Genomic DNA, 26265 nt, shown 5'->3' with positions numbered 1-26265 from the left:
TGGCTTTCCTCAATGAAGGACTGAACCGTTAGCTGAAATGAACTCTTTCCTCCCCCAAGTTGGTTTTGGTCAGTGTTTTATCACAGTAATAGAAAGCAGATTAAAAAAGAATGGACATGAGGACTGGGGTTCATCTCCCCAACAGACTGAGCCTGGAGAATGTGTGTGCTGGAGGGTGTGGGGGTGGAGTTTGTGGTAGAGTGTGTGGTGGAGGCTGTAGTGGCCACCTGTCATTCCAACCCTTGGGAGAAGGAGACGGGACTCCCAACCGCAAGTGCCTGGCTGGACTAGCTACAGCTGGTGAGCTCCAGGTTGACAGGAGACCCTGTATCAGTAAATAAAGCAGAGAGCGATGGAGAAAATACCCGGCATCAACCTCTACCTCCACGCACATGCATACATACATGTGTCCAAACACAAGTGAACACACCACACACATACACATGAATAAAAGGGGGAAAGCATTTTTCTTTTTTTTTGAGTTTCCAGTGATGTGGGGACACGGGAGAAATGTTGAACCTACACAGGGAAAGGAGAGAATCAGAGGAGTGCACCAGGGCTGAGGGGACACGTGAACACAGGGAGAACACGTGTCTGATGTGAAGCCTTCCCACGCTGTGGGTACTGCTTTCACCTTCAGAGTCTGGATATTTCCTGAGTAGTTTACAGTAGAGGTCCATTAATTGTATCATCATAAGATACTTAAATGGATCTTGTGATGAACTGAAACTGCCTCTAAAATGTTGGGAGAGTATTTCTAGATGCACTGTGAGAAGCCAACTTAAATATGACACTTCCATCCCAATAAAGTGCCCCACTTTGGTTTGTTGCTGTTTTAATTTTGTTTTGTTTTGTTTTGAGATAGGTATCACTATGCAGCCTTGGCTGGCCTAGAACGCACAGAGATCTACCTGCCTGAGTGCTCTACCACACTCCGCCTGCTCCCCCCACAGCTGAGGACCAAACCCAGGGCCTTGTACTTGCTACGCAAGCGCTCTACCACTGAGCTAGATCCCCAACCCCATCTGCCCTGCTTTTAACCAAGAAATGTGCCCTGAGCTCTCTGTAAGGCTGTGATCTAAAACCAAAGCCAACAGGAAGATTCAGTGACCATGAACTTGCTGCATTTTCCACAGAAGGCAGGAGAAGGCAGCTGGCCGGCCTTAAACTTTCACACCACAGTCCCCCAAAGCAAGACGCTGCCATCAGATCCCTTCAAAAGAAAAGTCATCTTAGCTGGGTTTGGATAGCACAGGCCTGTAATCCTAGCAACTCTGGTGGCTGAGGCAGGTGGATGGCAAGTTCCAGGCCAGCCTGAGCTACATAGTAAGACCCTACCTCAAAATAAGCAAAAAGAGGGTTGCATGTACACAGCTCAGCGGTAGAGCAATTGCTGGACATGTGTGAGGCCCTGGGTTCAATCCCCAGGGCCATTTTAAAAATGGGGGTCATCTCTGAGGGTACAGCACAGCTCTTGGTATTAGTGGTTTGATTTAGATGTATAACAATGCCGCTTCATAAATGTAAGATTAAAAGCTACTTTGTATATGTTAGGAGCCTTTTAAAGCCTTGTTTCATGCATTATCTGAAGTTAATCTGATATTTTTTAAGTTCTTAAAAATTATAAATGCTAATGACTACCATAGATCCACTTTTAGTAGAAGTCTGCCAAGTTTTCAATCAAAAGAGATATAATACTAAGGGCAACATCACTAGAGATAATTAAGTTATTTCCTGCAACACTCAGTCGACTAATGCAGGGCACAGGCCCTCTTCCCAAACACTTTCGTTGTTTTATTTTTTGATATACGGTCTTGTTTCTCTGTGTAGCCCTGACTGGCTTGGTACTTGCTATATAGCCCAGGGTAGCCTTCAACTCACACAAATTCACCTGCCTCAGACCTCTGAGTGCTGAGATCCCAAACACTCTCTTGGAAGACATGGTTGTGAGTGGAACTCTGCTTCGTGCCTGGGAAAAAGTTACACCCTGATATAAGGCCTGTTGGCTCAGGACAAGCATCAGGAAATGCCAAATGTCTCCCTTTGATAAGATTTAGACTTAAAATGAATGACATTTACTACCTGAAATATAAGCGGTAAAAACATCATGTATTTACTTAATTATCTTGATGAATCTTTTACCTTACTAAGAACACTGAAATTTCCTGGTTTCAGAAGAAACCCAGATGAGAAACTGCATGTGGACATACCTACCTACCTACCTCAGGGCCCTGGCCCAGCAGCTGTGTGTGGACCTACCTCAGTGCCCTGACCCAGCAGCTTTGCAGACCTATGTACCTCAGGGCCTTGGCCCAGCAGCTGTGCAGACCTACCTTAGGGCTCTCATCCAGCAATTCCAGAAGGGAGCTGATCCTCACTGCTCCAGTGCCCTCTGGGTCAAACGTCTGCATCAATTCTTTGAATTCCGAATCATTCAACTTTCCCATCATGCAGTTTAGAATATGCCGGAATTCTTCCCAAGTTATGTGTCCTTCAGGGGCCTGGGCATGAGTGTGAATAACACGGGAATGTTAACACACAGAGAAAGACAGGAAAAGCATTATGTATGGTCAGTATCTGTTGGTCACGAGTGAGCTTTGGCCAAGCAGAGAGGAGTGTAATGAGAACAGCACACTGATGATGGTTATAAACCACACGGGACGAGAGCAGTGAAGAACGAGGTTGGGGTGAGGTGCTAGAACCTTCTAACTGCAATCCTAGAACTGCCTCCCACCAGGAAATGGGCAGGAGATGGCCCAGGGAGAATGAGATTCTTTTCTGGGACATGGGCTGACCCCCGACCCAGGGGCCCCCGCAGCATGAAGCATCTTCCTCCTCCCAGGCCCCACCTGGTGGCTCAGGATTTCCCGGCACCTCCATTACAGCTTTGCCAATTGACTCAGAACATTAATTGTACTTGTTTTTAGTACCGCCAACTCATCAATTACATAAATGGACAACTACTTAAGGGAGAAATTTTCAGCCATGTTGCATAAACAAAACGTATTAGGGTCAAAATAGTCTGAGGCAAGCCTGTTCCCACAGAGTGAAAAATTGTCAATGAGTTCATTAAATATGAAAATTAAGAGATCTTGTTTACTGGAAAGACAGGAAATAAAGAACCCTTACAGACAGAGAGAGAGAGAGAGAGAGAGAGAGAGAGAGAGTCTGAATATTGATGTAACAGGTTTATTAAGTGGTAAAACAATATACAAACGGGGGGCAGAAAGCAAAGAGGGAAACGAACTTCTTTTATTATTTTGTGTGGATATGTGGGGGTGGGCTAGCGTGTGCGTGTGCGTGTGCGTGTGCGTGTGCGTGGTGTATGCACATGACAGGCAAGTGCTCCACTGTGGGCATGTGGAAGCCAGAGGATGATGTCAGGTGTCCTGGTTTGCTGCTTTCTGTCCTACTCCCTTGAATCTGGGTCTCTCACTGAACTTGGAACTAAGCTGACAGCCAGCCTCAGCAATCCTCCTGTCTGTCCCCCAGGGCTGAGGTTACAGGTGTGTACAGCCACATACAGCTTTTCAGATGGATGCTGAGGATTTGAACTCAGCTCCTAGTGTTTGCACAGCAAGTGTCCTTATTCACTGATCCATCTGCCCAGCCCTGGAAATAAGGTTCTCTGAGGTAAAGGAAGTAAATATGCATACTTATTTTTTGGTTTTGAAATAATTAGTGTTTCAATATCTGAACAGGAATCACTGACAATTCCTTAATAACTTCTGACACATGTACAGCACTGTCACTGTCGTCACAAACACTAGAACCTTTTTGTCACCCTCAAAGCCACCTCCTGAATATCTGCATTCCCTCCCTTCCCAGTGCCAGCCTCAGGGGAAGACCCTACTTCCCATCACTCTGTAACTGGATCTTCCCAAACATCTCTGGAAACAGAATCACATAACCAGTGCCCTGCCTCTGCCACCTGTTCCAGCACGTGGCAGTGTTTCTGAGGCTTGCTCGGGTCCTGGCGTGCGTCAGCATCTTCTTCTAGCCTTTTCCTGATCAGTAGGACATTGTATGGACATGTCATATACTATTTATCTGCTTCAAAGTTGATGAAAATGTGGGTTCCCTCCATTTACGCACAAGTCTTTGCGAGGGTGTGTTTCTATGTCTCTTGGGCTTATTCCTAGGTGTGGAACCACTGGGTCATGTGGTACATTACTGAACCTTTAAGGATCTGGCTTCATGCGGTTGGACCATTTCCCACCAGCAGTGGATGAGAGTTCCAGGGTATCCGCACACTTGCCCACGTTGTCCTTTTGGTAACAATCATCCTGATCGGGGAGAGGGAGCATCTCCCTGGGGTTTGGATTGTATTTCTCTCTAACAAAGTATGTCAGCATCTTCTTGGGTATTCGTTGGCTGTTTCTATGTCTTTTTGATAAAATGTCTATTAAAATCTCTTGTGTGTTTAAAAAAAAAGTGAGTTATGGGGGCTGGAGAGCTGTCTCAGCAGTTAAGAGCACTGGTTGCTCTTTCGGACCTGGATTCAGTTCCCAGCACCCATATGGCCGCCAAAAACCATCTGTAACTCCAGTTCCAGGGGAATCCAACACTCTCTTCTGACCTCCAAGGGCATTACATGACACAGGTGCATTTACATACGTGCAGGCAATACACTCATACACACAAAAATTTTAAATATATTTTTTAAAGTGGGTTATGGTCAGGAGTGGTGTTGCACACCAGTAATCCTGACACGGGGGAGAAGGAGTTCAAGGCTGGCCTAGGCGATATAGAGAGCGCTCACTTCAAAAAAAAACAAGGGGTAGGGCACAGCTCAGCCGGGAGCACCACCTAGCCTGTGTAGGGCTCAGTGCTCCACCTTCCATGGCACAAAACAAGATGGGTCCTCTTCCTACTGAGATCGTGGAGCATATATGTTCTAGATATAAGTGTTTACAAGATAAGGGATTTGCATGTTTGTTTTCCCAGTCTGTGACTTGTCTTTGAAATATTTTATTGTCCTAACGCCGTCTTTTGAAGCACATGAGGTTTTAATTCTGATAAAGTCCAGTAATATTTTAATACTTTTCTTTTAGGATACCATATGTAAGAGATATTTGCCTGATGCAAAATTACAGAGAGTTATGCATATGATTTTCTTGTAAGAGTTTTACCATTTTAGCTCTTATATCAAGGTCTAATTGTGAATGGATTAAGGGCTGAAATTTCTCTTCTTGTACACAAATACCTAATTTTCTCAGCACCATTTAAAAAAAAATAACTTAGCTAGGTATAGTGACACATATCTTTATTCCCAGTACTCAGGAAGCAAAGGCAGGTGGATCTCGATAACTTTGATGCCAGCCCGGTCTACAGAGTAAGTTCCAAGCAAACCAGGGATACACAGTGAGATCCTGTCTCAAATAAATAACCAACACTTTCCCCTATTAGATTTGTCAAAAAATAAGAGTAGACCATAAACATAAGCATTTATTTAAAGATTCTGTCTTCTTCCTGTGGGTGCTGGGGATCAGCACTCAGGTCCTCACACTGTCCAACACACACCTCACACACTGAGCCATCTCTCCCGCCCCCATTTATTCTATCTGATGGTGTTATAAATGGAATTGCCTTCTGAAGTTCATTTCGAGCGTCCATCCATGGTTTATAAACTACATAACATATACTGTACAATTGATCTGAAGTCCTGTGAACTTCATGAACTCCATTAGTTCCAGCTCTTTCTGTGTATTTTTGTGCTTCCCTGGAATTTTCTACACATTTCTCCTGGATGTCTTTTCTTTCTGTCCTTTGGACGATCAGCGTGATGCTGAACAGAAGGAGCCAGAGCTGATTCTGCTGCTTGGTTCATACCCTAGGGGGAAACCTCCAGGGGGAGGAGCCTTCAGGGGAGGAACTTAGGGGGGAAGATTCTTGGTGTGTGTGTGTGTGTGTGTGTGTGTGTGTGTGTGTGTGTGTGGCGGGGGCCTTCAGTCCTGCACATCAATGTGCTATGAGCCAGGAGTGTCATAAATGCCCTTCACTTGGTTAAAGAATTTCTCTTCTATTTCAAGTTTGTTGAATATCTTTATCAAGAATGGGTGTTGGAGCTGGGCATGGTGGCGCAGGCCAGCACCTGAGAGGCAGAGTCAGGTGGATCTCTGTAGCCTGATCTACATAGTGAGTTCCAGGTCAGCCAGGGCTACAGGGAGATCCTGCACAAAACAAACAAACAAATAAAAAAACCAAACAAATAACTAAACAGGCAGGCTTGGGGAGCTGACGCCAAGACAATAATGCTGGTCTTCAAAACCCTTTGTACATGGTCCTATTTGTCTGAGGATGAGTCAGTCCCCCAGTTCACCACCCACTAGTGACTCAGTCACAGAATGTATTCGCTCCCTAACGAAAGGGGAAACATTACCATGCATCAAGTATATTCGTATGGTAGGGGTAGAGAGATGGCTCAGCGGTTAAGAATGCTTGCTGCTCTTGCAGAAGACCTGAGTTTGGTTCCCAGCACCCACACCAGAAGGTTCACAATCACCTATCACCTGTAACTCCAGTTCTAGGGGACCCGATGCCCTCTTCTAGCCTCCGTGGGCATTGCATGCATGTGGTGCACTTACAGATAAGCAGGCACATACACATAAATAAAATAAATAAGTCTTTTAAAAGAGTATGCAGCCAGGTGTGGTGGCGCACGCCTTTAATCCCAGCACTTGGGAGGCAGAAGCAGACGGACCTCTGTGAGTTCAAGGCCAGCCTGGTCTACATAGTGAGTTCTAGGACAGCTGGGGCTACAGGGAGACCCTGTCTCAAATAGACAAAAAAAAAAAGAGTATGCAAATTATACTTTCAAAAATAAAGAGGAAAGGGGCTGGAGAAATGGCTCAGTGATTAAAAGCACTGGCTGTTCTTGCAGAGGACCTGGGTTCAATTTCCAGCACCCACATGGTGGCTAACAACTGTTTGTAACTCCAGTTCCAGGGAAATCTGACGTCCTATTCTGATCTCTGTGAGCATTGTATGACACGGTGGCATTCACATACATACAGGTAATACACTCACACACATAAAAATTTAAAAAAATAAACAAAATATTAAAAAATAAAATAAACAGGAAAGAGAGAGCAGAGCCTAAGCTTTAATGGAAAGCAAGCTCACCTACCAGCCTCTGTTTGTGGCAAAATTAAAAAGGTAAAGAGGGTGATTTGAAAAGAAGAAATTTTCTGCCCTGGGCAGCAAGTTAGCTCTGAGCCGATAAACTCTAGGTTAGGGTGGGGATGGCTCCACAGGCCTGAATAACTTATTAATTAAGCAGTGGATACTGACCAGCCAGCCCATTTTAACCATCTTGCTCACACTGGACTCCCTGAAATAGACATTTATCTCACTGTATTATAATTAACATTCTACCAGATGAGACTCTACCTCTGCAGTTGAGACTTGTACCTGGAAGCACTCTGGACAATCCCTAGTGTATAACACAAGCTCAAAACACGCTTGGGAGCGGGTGAGTTGACTCAGACAGAGTTCTGGTTGGCTGTGCTCTGAGTGTTAGCTTTCCTACTGACAGTGAGTCCTTCCCGAGAAGAGCTTCAAGATCTTACCGAGCTGATTATCAGCAGTGCTTTCTTCAGTGCTGTGAAATGGTCTTCGGAGTATCTAAATAACTTCTTGATGACATTTTCCTTGCGAGGTCGGTTGCTACGAAGAGGAACACGGGAAGGAGGTTACATACGCTTGACTGTTCTTAGAGTAAAAAGCAAGTGCCCCACAACTCTAACGGCACCGGCTTTATGGTTCTTTTCTTCAGAAAGCATAGTGTACAGGTGTAAGCCTATGTGAGTCACTCAAAAACACCCTGGAGGCAACTCACACAGGCATCCCTAAGCTGTGTGACCCCATCCAACTTTGCCCTATGCTGATCAATCCTGGTGGTCCATCTTGCAAATCTGTGATTTTGATCTCAAAACAGACCTAGAAATGGACCACAGATCACTGCCAGGGCCCCTGGGTGGGCAGCGTGCTGCAATGCATGGGTCAGCGGAGCTGAGGGCACGTGAACTCACAAGCCTCTGGCCTCCAGTGACCACGGCACAGCCGCCTGTACCTTTGAGCTCTTGCCCTTTCTTGTCTCTAGTCTCTGCTGTAAGGCTCCATCATCTGTGTCCTCAGGGACATCGGGCCACTCACTCTGGGGTAGTCCGCCAGCTTCAGTGTGAACCCAGACCAGAAAAGAGATCTGGAACCTCGTGAGATTTGTTCACCTTCCTTTCCTCGATGCTCAACAGATACTTTTATATTTCCCATCGGATCAGACACTTCTAAGCATCCCCAAGAGCAGACACTTCTTAAGCTGGTCCCTCCTGCCCAGCACCATGGACACTGGACAGGGCAGGTGCTCCTCCACTGTAGGGACTCATGTGCACCTGGTCTTCCCATACAGACTTTTTCAGTGGATACATCTACCTCTGCTGTGACACTCAAAAGTGTCCTGTGGCTGGGTGTAGTGGTCACGCCTTTAGTCCCAGCACTCGGGAGGCAGAGGCAGGCGGATCTCTGTGAGTTCAAGGCCAGCCTGGTCTACATAGTGAGTTCCAGGACAGCTGGGGCTACAGGGAGACCCCGTCTCAAAAAGACCAAAAAAAAAAAAAAAATCCTGTGGTATTACCAAGTCTTCCTGCAGGCAACACTGTCCCCAGTTTAGAACCACTGTTTTAAAGTAAATGAAACCCATGACCCAGGCCCAGTGACACACCTGCAATCCTACCCCAGAAGATGGTGAGTTCAAGGCAAACCGAGGCCTTGACCTCACGGTGAGACTTTGTCTCAAAACAACAAAACAATAAATAGAGGCTAGAGGGAGGGCTTGGGGGTTAAGAACACCTCTGGCAGAGGACTCTGTTTGATTCTCAACACCCATCTGGCAGTCAACAACCATCTGTAACTCCAGTTCCAGGGGATCTGATGGCCTCCACAGGTACTGCATAAAATGGGTGCACTTACATACATCCAGGCAAAACACTCATTCAGAGCACAGGAGGGAGTGTGGGGAGGGACAACCAACACTAAAGGCCTTTAGGGAAATGCACATGGAAACCCACTGCAGAAGCTTCTTATAGTACATACATAAACACTATAAAACGGGATTAAGAGGAGTTACCTTATAACAGGGGGACACTGCCCTTACTAGACACCATTGGCTTGCAAAGTAAAACCCCAATGCCAGGAATGGACTCCCTCTTTTGAAGATGTTGACCAGGCATCCCATAGACCCTCAAATAATACTAGCCATGGCCCCTTCTCACGGTTACCCACGAGAACTTGACAGTAAGACCCTATTGATGACACTATATTCATGAACTGTAGAACAAACAAGGAGAAATCAAGCTGGTGCTGACTTCTACTGGCTAGTGTTCACAGTGCTGGAAGGTGCTATGCATGCTATCAGAAGGAAAAAATAACCATCAGCCTTACCCAGCTGTGGATCTTGTGAACTACAACAACTGACCTGGTAAGATACAACCTCTGGGGCAGTGGTGGCATGAATATCATGGGAGTAACCAACCACTCTCTACTTAGATTTAAGGTCTGCTTCATGAGATGGAGCCCATACCTGACATAGCTATCAGGCCTAGGAATCTGTGACTAGACAGGCCACAGGTCATAGGGGAGAGCTTAATACTATTATTCTACTAAACATAATTATATTATATTCTAAGTATATTAAAAAGTATAATTATATGGCAAATAATATGGAAGTAATTATATAATTAATAGTATTAAAGAGACTCCTAATGACTTGTTGTTATGAAGATCCAGCAATGCATCTTTCAACTCTCACCAAAGATGCTTCCTTATGTAGCAGATGGTGATTAAGAGACGGACCCACAACTGACCCACAAGCAGAGAAAAAGAGGCTGTGGAGTGCTTATCCCTGAAGATATCAAAGCTCTGCCTTCCAAGGCTCAGGGATTATTGAGGAAGAGAGGGTGAAAGATTGTAAGAGCCAAGGGGTAGACAGTTTTCCAGACAGCTGGGAAGTTACTCATGTGAACTCACAGAAATGCTGACAGCATGCACAAGTCCCATGTAAGCTCAAACCAGACAAAGTCCTGGAACAGATATGGAGAAGTGGATAAGAAACCCCAACCCTTCACTGAGGAACTCTACCTTGGAAACTGAAGGCTTCTGGGGGGGGGGGCAGAGTCAGTTTCATGTAAGGGTGAGACTCTTGGTAGGTTAACCAGGCTTCAGTGAATGGACCCACACTGAAGGACACTGGAAGATACAAATTTGACTCTTATATATATAGTATAGCACTACATATAGTAGAGAGCAGGTGGCTGCAGATAGGAGGTGATCTAAATACAATCAAAATATATTGTATGAAAGTCACCAAAATTCAATAAAAAAGGGGAAAAAATTAAATCCGAAAAGCCCCAAACCACCACAACAAAAACCCTTGTTATCTTGAAAAAAGACCCACTCATGCACGTAAAATAAAAAGAAATAAATCAAAAAACTTTTAAGCGCCAATAAATAAAAAGTAAATCAGAGGTAACTTTGCCCGAGGTGTGGGCTCGCAGCTACCTCCCAGGAACAGGGCCTGGGGGCTTGGAATCCTGGGAAGTTGGTGACCAGGGCCGCCATTAAAGATCCCTAAATCCCAGGAAGGGATGAGACTCCACAGGGTATTTCATTTTACAATAGGACAGAGAGCCTTCAAATGTATGTGATGAAGTTATAAAAGGTGATCTGTTTTTAACAGGGCTCAAGCAGGGTGGTGAGGGAAGAATGCACGCAGCATAAATAAGACAATTCTTAGCTCAAAAGTCTAAAATCTGAAATGCCATATTATTTCATCTTACTTTTTTACATTTCTGTGTTCCCACTACAACTTGCATGAGTTGGAAGTCATGACAGATGTTACGTTAGCATGAAACACTGAGGCCCAAGTCAAGAAACTCCCATGACCAAGAAGACATCGCACCATGCAAATGGTGACAGAAAAACAGGTTAGTGTGTGTTTGTATTTCCCTCTTCCTAAGACACACAGCAAGAGCAGCGCATGGTGGCCACACCTTTAGTCCCAGCACTAGGAAGGCAGAGGCAGGCGGATCTCTGTGAGATAAAGACTAGCCTGGTCTACATAGCGAGTTCCAGGCCAGCTGGGCCTACAGGGAGACCAAAAAGACCAAAAACATACAGAACAAGTATGCACTTTCACAGCCTCACAAGGGCACACTTGGAGCTGGGGAAACACGTGAGCAGGTAGTGGACTGCAGGGAAGAGTCTTCAAGCTCTGGATACACGGCTGGGTTAGGATCCCTAAACACTTACTTTTCTCGGCAAGAAACTGTAGCAATAATAACTTCCTAGTTTAAGGCAACTTCGGGTAACAAAAGTGAATGAAAATTATTATCTGTAAATCACTAGATAAAAGTTGACAATTATTCAATGGTGATAATTAGACATTTAACAAATCTAAAAAGTGTAATTTGCATGCTCCCTAACCCATTTTATGGTTTCTGTAAACTGTAGTTTTAGTTGTTGGGTTTTTTTTTTTTTTTTTTTTTTTTTTTAACGTACCTACTTCTTTTCTTCGGGGGAACTGTCTTATTGGCTTCAAACCCCTGGCGCTCATAAAACACTGTTAAAAATTGCTTCCAATTGACTCTAGTGGTGGTTTTAAGTCCAAATCTAGATTAAAAAAAAAAACAAAAACATTACTTTAAACAATTGTTCCTATAATACCACATGGATTAGATAATATCAAATTGAAAACAGCAGCAGCAAATTTCTATGAAGTTTCAGATCTAAAGCAAACAAACTCATTTGGCAAAATAGCACCACAAATTGATTCCTTAAAAGCAAGGGAAAATCAGACTGCTCATATATCCTGTGTGGCTGCATTCTGTCTGTGGTAGGATATTCTGAAGGCAGAAACAAAGGGATTTGGCTCAAAGTCTAATGTCCACGAAGTAGCTTTTTCAAACTCATTATTGAAAGAATTCAATTACTGTGGCTGACAGAATGACAGCCTCCTAAGGTATCCATGCCACATCTTAGGTCCTGTGGCTGCTTGCTTCACATAGCAAAGGAGACTTTTTACAATGCTTAAGGGAGGAACTAGAGGGCTGGGGACGTAGCTTAGTGGTAGAGTGTTTAACTAGCATACACGGGGCCCTGGATTTAATCCCCAGAACGTCAAGAAAAACAAAAACAAAAACAAAACCCCAATAACAACAGAAAAGGTGCTCTTGATGCACAAGTATTCTGGGTTACTGGGTGGGTCCATCCAACCACATGACATCAGTGAGGAAGCTGCCAGCAGAGAGTGACGGGACACGGGGGTCTATGCAGATGTAGGAAGGAACCGTGAGCCGCCTGCAGGGGCCAGAAATAGTCAGAGGTCCTGGGGGCCTGCGCATGTCAGCGCCCTAGCCCAGTGAGTCTTGTGAGGCATCTCACCTACCAAAGGGTGAAGACAGTAACTTTATGTATGTCATTTCAAGCCCCTAAGCTTACCGTTTTGCTATGATAGCAATAGAAACGGACACAGAATGACAGTCTTAGTACACATAAATAACCGGAAAATGTCAAAAGCTCATTTCCAAATTGAGATGGTCTCATGAGTCAGGGCCCAATAACTGTGAAGTTACAGGTGCCGGTGGGAACATCGTGGGGTAAGCACAGGTACAAATCACTGTTACTTCCCTTCCTACCTGTGTGACCTCAGACAAGCTGCTTCCTCCCTGAACTCTGTTTATCTTGCTGTGAACGAGAGTCATATCTGAGGGAGATTCTTGTGAGGATAAAAGCTAACAGATGAGGTGCAGGCTGGATGGCCAGCAGGTGTTCAATGACGTCCCCAGCCTGCTGTGTGCGTCACTCAAACACTAATGTCACAGGTCCATCCATAACAGGGTGGCAGTGAGCTCATGCACCTCAGATCTTAGCAAACCAAAACCAGCGTGAGATGGGATGCTTTGCTTCACTGAGCCCAGAACCTGTGTGAGCATCCAAGCCTCACACATCCTTTGCCTATATCTACACCTGCCTGTGGGTGGTTCTGAAACTGAGCCTCAGGCCAGGCCTCCCACCCGGCTCACTCAGTCTCACTTGGTCCTGGGTGTGATTTCTTTCACTCTATTCTGATCAACAAGAATGCCGTGCGGCCAGTGACCACTCTCCCAGTCCATGTGGAGCACAAAGCTGCTCACAGACAAATTGATGACAGGCCCTGAGGCGCAGAGCTGGGAAGCAGCCGCAGCAGGCAGTTAAGGTCCCTCGTACATCCCTGGGCCCTGCAACTCTACGTGGAAGGTGTCTACCATTTTCGGCACCATTTCCTCCCCTGAACTTGCCTCCCAGCAAAACGGTTCTTTAGGACATGAATTTCTGCCATGTTCCCATCAGCTAAATCAGCAAAGAAAAGTTCTTTTCCACAACCTGCCTTGCCTCTCCATGCACCAACTTCTGCTGGGTGCAGTGGGGTGAGCCTTTTGTGCAAAGAGCCACTGGAGGAACTTCATCATTGTCCCTGGAGACACAGCAACTGGTACCTGTCTCTACCCAAATCTTCCAAGTGAGGGATGAGCTGCCTGACCAGTTGGGGGGTGGTGGGGGGAGTGTTGAGGGTGGGGCTGTTGGTTACCTTGAGGCAGGTCAGAGGACCCAGGCCTTCCTAACAGCACTCTGCTGAGAGTTCAGCATAGTTAAGCACTGTGAGACAGCAACTGTCTTAAGCACTAGTAAGAATGTTAATTTCATTCATGTCTATGGGTATGTGTGTATGTGTGTGTTTGTGTGTCTGTGCGTTGGGTTTGTTTCTCCTCCTCTTCTTCCTTCTTCTGTTCCTCCTCCTTCTCCCTCTAGTGGTTTGAGCTACTGGGGGACCACTGGGCTTCTCAGCTCTCTTCCTGTGCCTGGCTGTTGTAAGTGGCAAACCACTGACCCGCCTCCAGGACAGCCGGCTGCTTTCAGTCCTTCCTGCAGCTCAGTCACACCTCAGTCCAGCTGGCCACTGGAGCTGAAGCTCTGACCCTGTTCCAGAGGCTGTGTTCCTGCCATGGCTACCTCATACCACCGCACCAGCTCCAGTCATCAAAAGCTTCAGGCACCAATGCGACTGAAGATCAGCAGTTCCCCAGGAACCAACCCTCTAGGCCTTCAGTGCTGGGTTGAGACGGCCGAGACATCCAGCCTCACAGGCCAGACCCTCGGCCTCTGTGGGACAGCCAGGCCACACCATGCAAGCCAATCTAATAACCCCTCTCTTACTATATATCCATTCTATTGATTCTATGCCTCCAGGGAATGCTAACATCAGCGTTATATATTTTCGTCTTAAGTTGTGGCAGGTTGGAAATTTGCTTTAAGTGCTACGGCTCCTACTGAGAACAGCTTTGATGCCCCACATTCAGGAAATCGAGGCACTCTTTGGGAAAACATGGAGACCTGCAGTTGGCGGCACATACTGAAGCAAATTCACAGCAAGCCAAATGTTAAATTTAAAACTGTGATGATGAAGAACTTAGAAGAAAATCTAGGTGTTTACTTATTTGATACTTAAGGAAGAAAAAAAATTAAAATAAAAAATAAAGGAAATGGAGCTGGAGAGTTGGTTCAGTGGTTAAGAGCACTGGCTGCTCTTGCAGAACACCTGGGTTTGATTCCCAGCACCCACATGGCAGTTAACAACCATCCATAACTCCAGTTCCAGGGGATCTGATGCCCTCTTTTGGTCTCCAAAGGTACTGCACAACACAGGTACATATACATACATGCAGGCAAAACACTCATACACCTAAAAAATGAAAATAAATAAAAGAAATAGGCACTCTAAAAAAGTTAATTTTAAAATAGAACTTGAGAGAAAAATTACAGAAATTTCTCCATACTGTAGTTTCTAAACACATTTAACAGCCAGATCCACCATGTTCTCTCTTGTAAATATATATAATAAGCTGCTGATATTTTCAAAACAGAGTGTTTATTTTGTAAATTAATATAAAAATGCTAAAACACGGGTCTCTCTGTAGCAGTGGCATCAGGCCCTGCTGGCCAGCCCTCCTGCAGGTGACACTGAGCACCAGAGGTACTCCTGAAAGCTCTGTGAATGGAAGTTGCAGAGTTTGGGGACCCCCCATGCTGAGGAGGGAACCATGTGGCTTACCACAGTCCCTCCAGCCCAGGGCTAGCTACTGTATAGCAGAAATGACTTCTAAAAAGTAGCCTTCACAGCCCTGGAAACTAGAAAACCTACTGTTGGCCTCAAGAGGGAGAGAAAATACCCAAGGGGAGCCAGAGGGGTCCCAAGTTCTGTCTCAGCTTCAGAAGGACAAACACAGGTCCTCATCTGTGGGGCTAGTGAGCCAACCTTCCCGAAGGGATGGGATGATGGTCACCAGAGAAAAGACTGAAGGAGGTTTGGTGAGGGGACACGGGGGAGAGTGGCTTCAGGTTCCTCTTCAGCACAGGGCAGGTGCTGCTAACAACAAGCCATGCCGGTTCAAAGTAAGGAGAGAAGGGGATTCCTAACTCGGTGAACAGGGGAAGAGATCCAGTGGCTCACTCTTACCGCACACTGTATATACACACCAAGCTGCCCTGTAAGGAGGCACAGACCTGTGTCAGTAAGAAAACAAGTCTAAAGCCTGGTGTGGTGGCCACACCTGGAACCCCAGTACTTGGAGGTGGAGGCAGGAGGATCAGGAGATCAAGGCCATGCTCAGCTAGGCAGTGAGTCATCTGGGCTACTATGTGACATCCTGCTCAAAACCAAACCAAACCAAACGGGAAAAGAAATAACATTCTGTCTCATCCTGATTCCCACTGGCTCCTAAGCGACAAAAGCTCTCCACCCAAGAAACAGAGTGAGGTTGGAGTCCAACCAAAACTATCACCTACCACATTCACAAGGAATGTGGAAATTCAAAAGCAGCAGCATTCACAAGGGGGTGGGGGTGGGCACAAGTCTCCTCCTTCTAACCTTCCAGAGCACCAGGATTCATCCACATACACCATGCCAGGAAAATGCAGTGCACGTGGAGGAGAAAACAAGGCTTGAAGAGCGATATGATAGCTATCCTCGATAGTATAAATGAAGCACGCACATGGTAAACCCCAACCAGGACCGCTCAGCAGGGAACCGTGCATGACCCAAGAACTGAATGGAAAAAACCGGACCTTCCGAAATGGAAGTCAGTGGATGGACTTAAAGGACTGTGAAACATGGAAGTAAGTGATTAAGAAACCACATGCTATGAAGAGTGCAGGATACGTTTTCATTTATAAAATGAATTAAAACTCACATATGATAACTTACATTATTCTAGGTAGTCTAACAAACATGTTCCTGGAGTCACAGAAGGAAGGGAGAGAATGGGGCAAAAATTTTTTTTAAAGAAGAAAGCCCTAAATCGCTCTGAATTTACTTCAAGATATGTATTTCAGATCCAAAATGCAAAATAAACATGCAGGATTCACCTGACAAAGGCCATGTCAGGGCATGCTGTAGTTACACTGTAAGTCAAACACAAAGGCCCATCTTGAACACGAGAGAAAATGGACTCTTTCCTTACACAGAGGAGGTGAGGTTCAATGGGGAACTTCTCGCCCAAAACAGCGGTGCTCAGAGATGTGAGCAACATCCTAGAGTGTGGAGAGGTCAATGTTACCTGAGGGTTTCCTGCCGGTGCCAGCCGGCCAAGACGGACAGTACCTGAAAGGGGGAGTGAGGATTGAAAGAAAAAACAAGCGACAGAGAAAAGGATACTTGGGAGGACTGTCAGTAGAGACTGCAGCCCCCGGTTTATTTTAGCTCCGCCTTTTTATACAGAAGAAGATCAGAGATCTTAACTCAATTAATTTCAACAGCTGTTTTTCCCACCTGTATCTGAGGGTCAAGGAGCGGTCAAATACTTGTTGTGAGGTCCACCATATAAACACAATCCTCCTGACTTGGCAGATTAGGTACTGGTGTGCAAAACACAAACTCAGCAAACAGGCCTGCCACAGCTCAATGTACATAATGGATTAATAGCTCCCCACAGTTTCCCATCTAAGAAGATATCTCTCAAAACTGAAGGAGAAATAAAGGTGCTTCTAGATAAACAGCAAAGCAAATAAAGGAGTCTGTCATTAGCGCAGACTCACCTCAGAAGGGAAGTTCTTCAGGCTGAGGAGGGCCAGCGGAGACCCCAGCTCCCAGAGAAGAACGGAGTGCCAGAATACATACAGGGCTTTTTTTTTTTTTAATGTGTATGTGTGTATTGCCTGCATGTAGGTAAGCACACCTGTGTTATGCAATGCCTGCAGAGGACAGAAGAGGCTGTCAGATCCCCTGGAACTGCAGTTACGGACAGCTGTTAGCTGCCATGTGGGTGCTGGGATCCGAACCTGGGTCTTCTGCAAGAACAGTCAGTGTTCTTAACCACTGAGCCATTTCTCTAGCCCCTGCATATAGGGCTTTTATATAAATGTCTTCTTAATCTCTTTATGTCTATTTAAAGCTAAAAACAATATTGTCTTATGTGGTTTATAACATGGGCAGACATTCATTTCATACCTATAGGATGAGGGACAATGGACAGAATGCAGACCTCAACGTTCACAGACGTTTTGTGTTTCATGTGAGCCTGACAGTTGTAGCTGTGCATAAACTGGAAAGGGTTAGGGGTATCTACTGTAAATACTATAATACTATAAGTAACTCACAGAATCATTAAAAATATACAAAGAAATAGAGCTAAAAAGAATATAAAAATATTAAAACTGAATTTTTAAGAACTCAATAACTAAAAAAAGGAGGTGAGAGAAAAAGAAGAAACCGAAACAGAACAGAGGTGGCAAAGAGCGTTTCTGAAGAAGAAAAGCACAGTTAAAGGAGTGCTAGTAGACAAAGCCAGAGCACACTTTGAGAAGATTCGGTTTGTGACTTTACCAGAGAGACTCATCACATGATAGACAAGGGTTGAGGGTGAAGTCATGGCCCTAAGCCACAGAGGTGGAGGTCAGAGCCCAGGGGCACCCCCTGTACTCTGCGCCTCTGATGGAGTGGGGTGACATCTGTTCCCCATCTCTGTGGTCTCTCTGGTCTCACTCCCCAAAATGCACTCCTTCAGGCTAACCTCCTAAATCCTGACTGGAGAACATGCTCTAAAACATCCAACCACAAATCCTCAAATTTGCAAGGTTATCAAAAACCAAAACAATCCTAATTCATAATCAAGAGGAGAGTAAGAAAACGTGACTTTTAAATGTCACACCCTAGATAATATTTTGGAACAGAAAAGAGAAAAGGGATTTCAGAGAAAAGTGACAGAATATGCACAAAGTCTGGGTGTCCTGGTGCCCTTTCTGTTGCTTTGTGATGGCAACTTAGGAGAGAAGGGTTTACTGAGCCCCCAACTACAGTTACCACCCGTCGCTGTGGGGAAGTCGAGGCTGGAGCCAGAAGCAGCTGGTCACAGAGATCACATTCAAGAGCAGAGAGCCCGCCTGCTTGCAAGTCAGCTCGCTCCTGCCACTCACGGTCCAGGAACCAGTCCCAGAGAAAGATGCTGCAGACAGGTCTTCCCACATCAGTGAACGTAATCAGGTTCTTCCACAGGTTTGCCCATCGGCCAGCCTGCTCTAGAAAACTCTCATGGAGACTACAGTGACAAGCTGACAGTTAAAACAAACCATTACAATGGGTTTTGGTGAACGTGATATGTTCATTCATTCATTGTGAAAGACAAACATTTAATGGTGAGTGTTGGTAACGATGGAGTCAGGCGTGGAGTATGGACACACTCTTGTGCTAGCTTGGCAAGGATGAAGAAGAAATCCTTTAGAGTGTTGGGCGAGATGCAGTAGAATGTGCCGAAAAGCACAGTTTACCACAAGGGACTCAAGCAGAAAGAGAAACGTTGAGCTGTCCCACGTATGCTGTCTTCAGTATTTAACTTGTGATTTGAAACATCTTCCAAAAGCAGCTTCTCATGAGTTCTGAGTAACACAGAAGACGAGCGATAGCATCAGGGAGTGGGTGTGGGAAAGGAGCCTCATTCTGCCCTCACTCACAGATGATACTAGGCAAATACTCTTATGGGAAAGGATGGAGGAACTTAGCACTATACAGACAGGACAGCGATGTGTCATTACCAAGGTTTAATCCCAGAATGCAAGGTTGGCTTGAGATCTGAAAATGGATGCAACTGGATACAATCATATTAACTGAATTAAGCCAGTCTCAGATAGACAAATAAATACCGTGTGTTTTCGCTCATCTGTGGTTTCTAGGCTTTTAGATCGTCACATAAAATCACATGTGTGGGCATCACATGGGAGATACTCAGTGGGTGAGGCACTTGCTACACAGGCATAAAGACTGGAGCTCAGATCCCCAGAACCTATGGAAACATACGGTGTACACAGCATCCTGCCTACAATCCCAGCACTCAGGAGGCAGAAAGGACCCTGGGGCAAACTGGTGAGGTAAACTAGCTGATTTGGTGAGCTCTGGGACCAACTGAGAGACCCTACATCAATGAATAAAGTGGAGAGAGATTAAGGAAGATATCCAACTTCAACTTCTGGCTTCCATGAGTACACATACCCACACACATGAGCTCAGGCATATGCAAACACATATACATGCAAAATTCATGTACTCATATATTAAATGAGGTAGAAATTAGATCATCTACGGGAACAAAGGAGACTCACAGGAGGAAAGGGAGGGTGGGAGACTGAGCGGGGTGGATGTGCTTGCTGTACCTCTAAGAAAAAAACTAATCAATGCAGTTCACCACATTAATAGACTAGTGTGCAAAAGCTGCATGATTGTCACAATTTACACAAAAGTATTCAACAAAAATTCAACATACATGATAAAGAAAAATCTTCTGGCAAAAGAACAGAAAAGAAATTTCTTATAAGCCAACGAAAGCTGTCTTCAGAAAGCCATGGCTGCCATGCTGCTGCTGGTGGACACAACACACGATGTCGAGAGTGAGGGAGGACAGCCTGTGGCCCGACTCTCTTCAGCGCTGTACTTAATGTCCTAGGGAGTCAAACAGCAGAGACAGGAAAACTGTGCAAATCAATGCAGCAATGGGGGCAGGAGGTGTAGGGACTGGGAAGGAATTTGAGACATCTTTCCTTGCAGGCCCTGTGTATGCTATACTCAGAAAACAACAGGGTCTACAGTGAGACAGTAGACCAACAGATCAGTGGAGTGATGAAGGACATAGCATTCACATTTAGCAGAAAAAAATTATTTGTACTTCTGGTTATTAGCCACAAATACTTGGAAATGCAATTTTTAAGAAATTCCATGTAGGGGTTAAATGATGGCTTAGGAATTACTATTCTTTTTTTATTTTATTTTATTATTTTTTTATGTGTGTGTATTGCCTACATGTAGGTAAGTGCACCCATGTCATGCAATGCCTGCAGAGGACAGAAGAGACTGTTGGATCCCTTGGGACTGGAGTTACAGACAGTTATTAGCTGCCATGTGGGTGCTGGGATTCGAACCCAGATCTTCTGCAAGAACAACCAGTGTATTTAACCACTGAGCCATCTCTCCAGCCCCAGGAGTTATTATTCTTACAAAGGACTCAAGTTCAGTTCCCAGCACCCACATGGAGGTTCTAGCTCCAGGGAACCCAACACCCTCTTCTGTTCCTCATGTTTGCATGCATGCGCACGCATGCACACACACACACACACACACACACGCACACGAATAACAAAAAAAAATCTTTTTCTAAAAATTTCATATATAATCATCGAAAAAAAAAACCAATCAAACTTATGGGGGGGTTGGGGGGGAATGACTACAAAGGACAAGACAGAACACCGGGGACTGAGTGTCTCCATCTTGATTCCAGCAACCACAAGCACACATACAACCACTCAAATTTATTAGACTAAACAATGAAGAAGGAATTGCAAAACTCATTCTCCAATGAAGCCAAGGTAAAGAGGCAAAGCCAGAACACAACGAAGGACAGAACAGACTCACTTTCACAAAGGAGGTACATACTTTTTTTAAAATCAAGCCTCATGGCCTCAATACCTAGGACCCACGGGGTAGAAGGACAGAACTGGTGTTGTTCTCTGACTGCCAAATGCTCACGCCCACCCCACCCACACACAAATAGGTAAATGTGATAAAAAGTGAACCGCACCGACGAACAACCAAAAACGTGCACGTCAAGAAAACAGGAAGCTTTTGTCTTTCCGATGAGCAAGAACCTAGAGAGTGGAAATGTTAACTCCAGTCTGAACTGCTCAGGGGCCTCCTTGAGGAATGAATGAACACATCCTGAAGTGCACTGCAGCAAGATGTAATATAAACCACAATATATTCAAACCCTTTGACACGTGGGTTGACAAAATTACTTTTAAGTACTTTCAAAGAGTCTTTAAACCATGCTGTATTTTTACATAGTTTTTCCTTGAGAAACAACATGGTTGACTCGTATAGTCTCACTGCTTATAGACGCCAGCTTGGGGGCACTGGTGTGAACTTTCACACGCTGGCTGAGATGAAACACAGTGACACATCAGCACCTATCTGTGCTGTTAGCTATTAATATAGCTATTTCTAGCTATATTAATGGTGTTGATCACTGGCTATTGCAATTACAGGTGATTAATTTTTTTCTTTTATGACTTGCCCATCTTGGACACACATGGCTTTATGATCAACATGTGTAAACACAACTTTCACAAACGGAACACACTTTTACTGCAATTCCCATGAATGCTATTAAAAATCAAAATCACCACGATACAGGTGACCTTTTTTCCAGGGGCCAGGGAGCAAACCTAGGGCCTTGTACATATTAGGCACTGAGCTGTATCTCCGACCTGGCTCCTCTCCTCTCTCGTACCCTTGGTTCCTCTGTCGCCTCGGGCGGCCCCTGCTCTGGGGTCGGGGGTAGGCATCTACACCCAGCTCCCTGGTCTTTCCCATCTTATAGAATCCAAGTGGAGATGTCCGGCAGCACATGATTCCACAACACAGAGGGGAGAGAAGAAACACAGGGACATGCTACCCTGTGATGACAGTCGCAGGACTACATTGTGGCTAAGACTAAAGGAAGCAGCAAAGAGCGATGAGGACAGAGGCCAGTCATGTGCGTCCCAGGGCCTTGAAAGTTACACTGGGAAGACACGGGAGCCCAGGGCGGAGCTGCAGCTCGGGGAAAGCAGTGGCACGGGGTGGGAGAGGTATGGAAAGGGGTGGAGTCGGCCTCCGCTGACAGTCTTCTTCAATGCTGACCCATCACGACCATCTCACTTCCCATCTCTGGCCCCGGTCATGCTCTGCACAGCCTTGCCTCCAGTTTGCTAGCCCAGCGGTAGAGTCTGAGTGCTGTGCAGTCTGCATCCTGCTGCTGGCCTGACGTCTGTGGTTAGCCCCACTCAGCAGCCATTCTTCGATTTTGTTCTAAAAGCATCCTGAACTGGCTGTGGTCAAAGCTAAGCCGTCTGTCGCATCACCTAACCTATTTTCTCTTCTCCCTTCAGCTCTACTAAGCTCCCGCCTACACTCAGTGAGCCTGGCAGGCACTTCCCTCCACAGTGAGTCCAGTGTGGTCAATGCCCAGAACATGGACAGCGCCTTCTGCCTGCCCGTCCTGTCTCCCAGCTCTGTGCTCTGAGGCTCACTGTCATGTGGGCCATTACTGGGCGGCCCTCTGGTTCCCTGCCAGGTTTATTGATGCCTAAGCATGGGTTGGACCACAACCACAGTATTTATTTCTTGGTTTCTTTGTAAGGACACAGACTCTATCTTTTTCAAGCCCTGGCTCCTGCTGGAAATTTCTCCCAAAGCTATGGGTTAGAAGGAATCACACACCAGCAAATGACTGGGATGCTTCAAGCCCTTGAGGATTTCTGGCAGTAACAAAGTAATCACAGAGCATGTAGGCAGGATCAAAGTGCAGCCTCGTGTGCCTAGTCTGGAGATCTGCATGGAAATTGCCAGGCCAATGCACAGAAGATGGGATCCAGCCTTTTACATGGAAATTTGTGGCCTTGGTCACATGCCCAAATCAGCATTCAGACCCAGAGTTCCTCAGGACCCTGTGAAACAGCAGAGGTACAACTGAACATCTCCCAGCTGTGCCCAGAGGGCCAGGGCACCTCATTCAAGCTGGTCGAGCTCCATCAACCACCCACCAGGGTGATCGTGCATTAATGAAGGACATCCCACTGGTCAGGGATGGTACATGATGCTCTGATGGATGATGGCCCTGGACTGTGTGTTGGGCAGAGCAGAGGCTCACAGGCGACAGATGAGAGCCAAGTCCACTTAACAGAAGGCCCCATGAGATCACAAGCTTATCCTATGTTTATTACACCAGCTCCAAAATATGCCATGCAAATGTAGTGAGTTGGTCACTGCAGAGTCCTCGCACTGGCTCTCTGGAATGAGAAACAGGGAGCAACAGGGAAGGAGGGGCTGAGAAGAAACAGCGCACCTCCACAGGTAATGCACAACCTTGCGCTCCCTCCCGTCTTTGCTTTCTCTGGGAACCTGATGGCTTGCTGGAGCCTGCTGGAGCCTGCTGGCCTGCTGGCCCAGGACACCCTGTGCAAAAACAAGTGCCCACAGCTGGCAGATGCTATGAGGATCCTTCAGCAAGACCCTCCAAGAGAACCTCACACATCTCAAGATGGGAAATATAGCACTGCCCTTGGCCGCTACTGAGGCCCAGTGGAGTCTGAGCACCTGACCACACATATAAGTGACTATGAGGCTTATCTCCCTGACATGCTGAGTCACAACATGAGATGTGTGTGGCTGAACTCTTTGGCTCAGTGGATAGACTTTATGCAAGGCGAGAAAGAAGATTCATGAACAGGTGCCCAAATGTGCCTGGTCCCTGCCCCTCAGCTCACAGGCATGACCTCAGCAGTCCCCCGCACCTGGGTGACAGAGGAAAGGTCTGGGCCTGGCTAACGGGGGGGGGGGGCTGTGTCACGTGCGGGCACATGCTTACGTGAACCCAGCCATGCCCAGCATGGCCTGAGAGATGGCAGCAGACCTCCACATACACTGAACTGTTCATGGAAGGCCAGAGTCTATGATCTGGCCTGTGGGATGGCTGATGGGTGAGGGCCTCAGGATGAGACTGGAAGACTCTGGTGACAGAATGGCCTAGAAAGGGGGTCCCCACTCTATCTCAGGAAGCAAACACAGCTCAATACCACAAGTGTGTCTCATGGAAATGCCCACTGGGAGGCTCCCAGGGGTAGGTAGGAGAGGCGGCCTATCCTGAGGATGCCCTTGGTCACCTTCCCAGCAGCCCAGTACCCCAGTGGCCTTCACATACAATGAGCCTGGTAACAGAGAGACAGCGCGTCAACCCAAACCACAGGCCTCTGGATACTAAAGCTGCGCTGGCGCTGCCCTGCCACAGGTCCCTGCTACCGTGGCAGAGGCCACAGCTGAGCCTGGGGTCTGACTCCTTCCTCCAGGTAGACTCTAAAGGCTCTACTGGACCCCTGCCAGCATGAAGGAGATGGGGATCTGCCCTGGCAAGTAACTTACACATCCCAGCGCACACACCTGCCTTTCTGCCTGGGACAATTCTGCTGCGTCCCACGCATGAGTCCACCATGTCCACTATATGAGTACACCATGTCCACTGCACAGCCTTGGAGCAACGGTGAAGAGAGGTGGCAATGGACCCCCAGAATGGCTGCCATGATGGCATGGCCAAATGCCTTGCTGGACTCTATTAGAGAGTCAACAAGGGAAAGCATCCTGTGGGCCGGGGTGCTGACTTACAGGGTATCTGACGAGCCTTAATTCTGCTGGGGGGTGCATAGCAGGACTGGAAAGAAGGCTGGGTTCCTTGCTAGGCGACAAGGCCATCCAGCAAAGCCACTGTCATAGGAAGGCAGGGCAGAGGCAGAAGGACACTGCTGCATATCTTAGCATCCACATGTGTGCATTAATACAGATGCCTTCAAACGTGTGCATTAATACAGACACCTTCAACTCCACCACTGATGGTCCTGGTTCCCCATCTCTTACTGCCTTGTGTAAAAAGCACTATCAGCCAGGCGTGATGGCACATACTTTTAATACCAGCACTCAGGAGGCAGAGGTAGGCGGATCTCTTTGAGATCCAGGTCAGCCTGGTCTGCATAGTGAGTTCCAGGCCAGCTGCAGCTACAGGGAGACCCTGTCTCAAAAACTAAAACTAAAAATTAAAAAAATTAAAACACTGACTGGAGCCCCTATCTGACACTGGGGTGTGTAGGACCAGAGTGTGCAGGACCTGACCGATCTTACCCTGTGGCAACTGCACAGCTGGCAGGACTGGCAGCCCGAGGCCTTCACCCTTGAACAGATTTGAGGCTCAGACTGTCAGGCTGCCTGACTTGTGTGATTTGTCCACCAGGTCCACGTTCTGCTCTGACTGCCCCACATCTTGCCCCTAGGTGTTACTTCACCTGGACCATTGTCCTGGCTTCTAGGAGGTCCAGCCAGTGTCCGATTCCAGCCCTATCCAAACTGGAAGGTGAGAGGCCAGAGAAGGGAACTGTTCATCCCCCAGCTCCTCCACATTGAGCAGCTGGGCACTGTTGACTAGACCCTCTTTCACAGACAGTTTCTACTCCCCTCCCGTCCCCAATCAGCCCCAGGAGCACTAACCACTTCTCCTGCTCCCAGCTCTGAGACGCTGCCATTCTGGCTGGCTTTTCTTAACCCTGCCTCACGTGGTCGGAGATTCTGTAGGAGATTCATCGGTTGTCATTCATTCAGTCTTTCCGCTTGTCCTCTGCTGCCTGGACTCATACCAGCATGTGTTGGAATGGGATACAGAGCCTCCCTGCCACCCGAGAGTGTCTCTGTGCCTCCCCGGAGGAACCATGCCCTCCCCTTGCCATGGCCCCACCAACTACGCACCTCCTTCATCCCTATGGCTGCACCTTTCCAGGAATGTGACAGAGAGAGCTGAGACACAGGTGCTAAAGAGCTTGGCAGTCACTGAAAGCGCGTTCAGAGCGCTGCTTCTGCACGTCCCTGGATGCTGGATATGGGCTGCTGCTTCTCCGCAGCTTCTGCCGGGCAGATGGGACAGCTGCATTAGGTGTTCCTGAGGGGACCTGCTCAGGTGATGGAGGACACAACGCCAACTCTGGACACTGTACAACTGACAGTTGATCCAGGCTCCCAACTCTCCCTTCAACCTCTCCACACCCGAACACTGACTTATGCTTGAGAGATGATTTCAACAAAAGCCGAGGTAGCACTGCAGAGCACACCATGGCTTA

At 46.7% G+C, this 26265-nt stretch overlaps 1 protein-coding gene across 1 annotated transcript in view; it reads right to left on the bottom strand.

The window, feature by feature from the left end:
* The window catches only part of Efcab6 (EF-hand calcium binding domain 6), a 205876-nt gene that overhangs the window by 97479 nt on the left and 82132 nt on the right, over nucleotides 1–26265 (bottom strand). The window contains 4 exon segments of the mRNA XM_029569164.1: nucleotides 2330–2501; nucleotides 7572–7668; nucleotides 10569–10580; nucleotides 11557–11667. Of these exon segments, the coding sequence (XP_029425024.1) occupies nucleotides 2330–2501; nucleotides 7572–7668; nucleotides 10569–10580; nucleotides 11557–11667 (392 nt within the window).

Source organism: Nannospalax galili, unplaced genomic scaffold (assembly GCF_000622305.1).
Source record: "Nannospalax galili isolate Female #2095 unplaced genomic scaffold, S.galili_v1.0 scaffold180, whole genome shotgun sequence".
Lineage (NCBI taxonomy): Eukaryota > Metazoa > Chordata > Mammalia > Rodentia > Spalacidae > Nannospalax > Nannospalax galili.
This window is presented reverse-complemented; position numbering and strand designations above follow the sequence as displayed.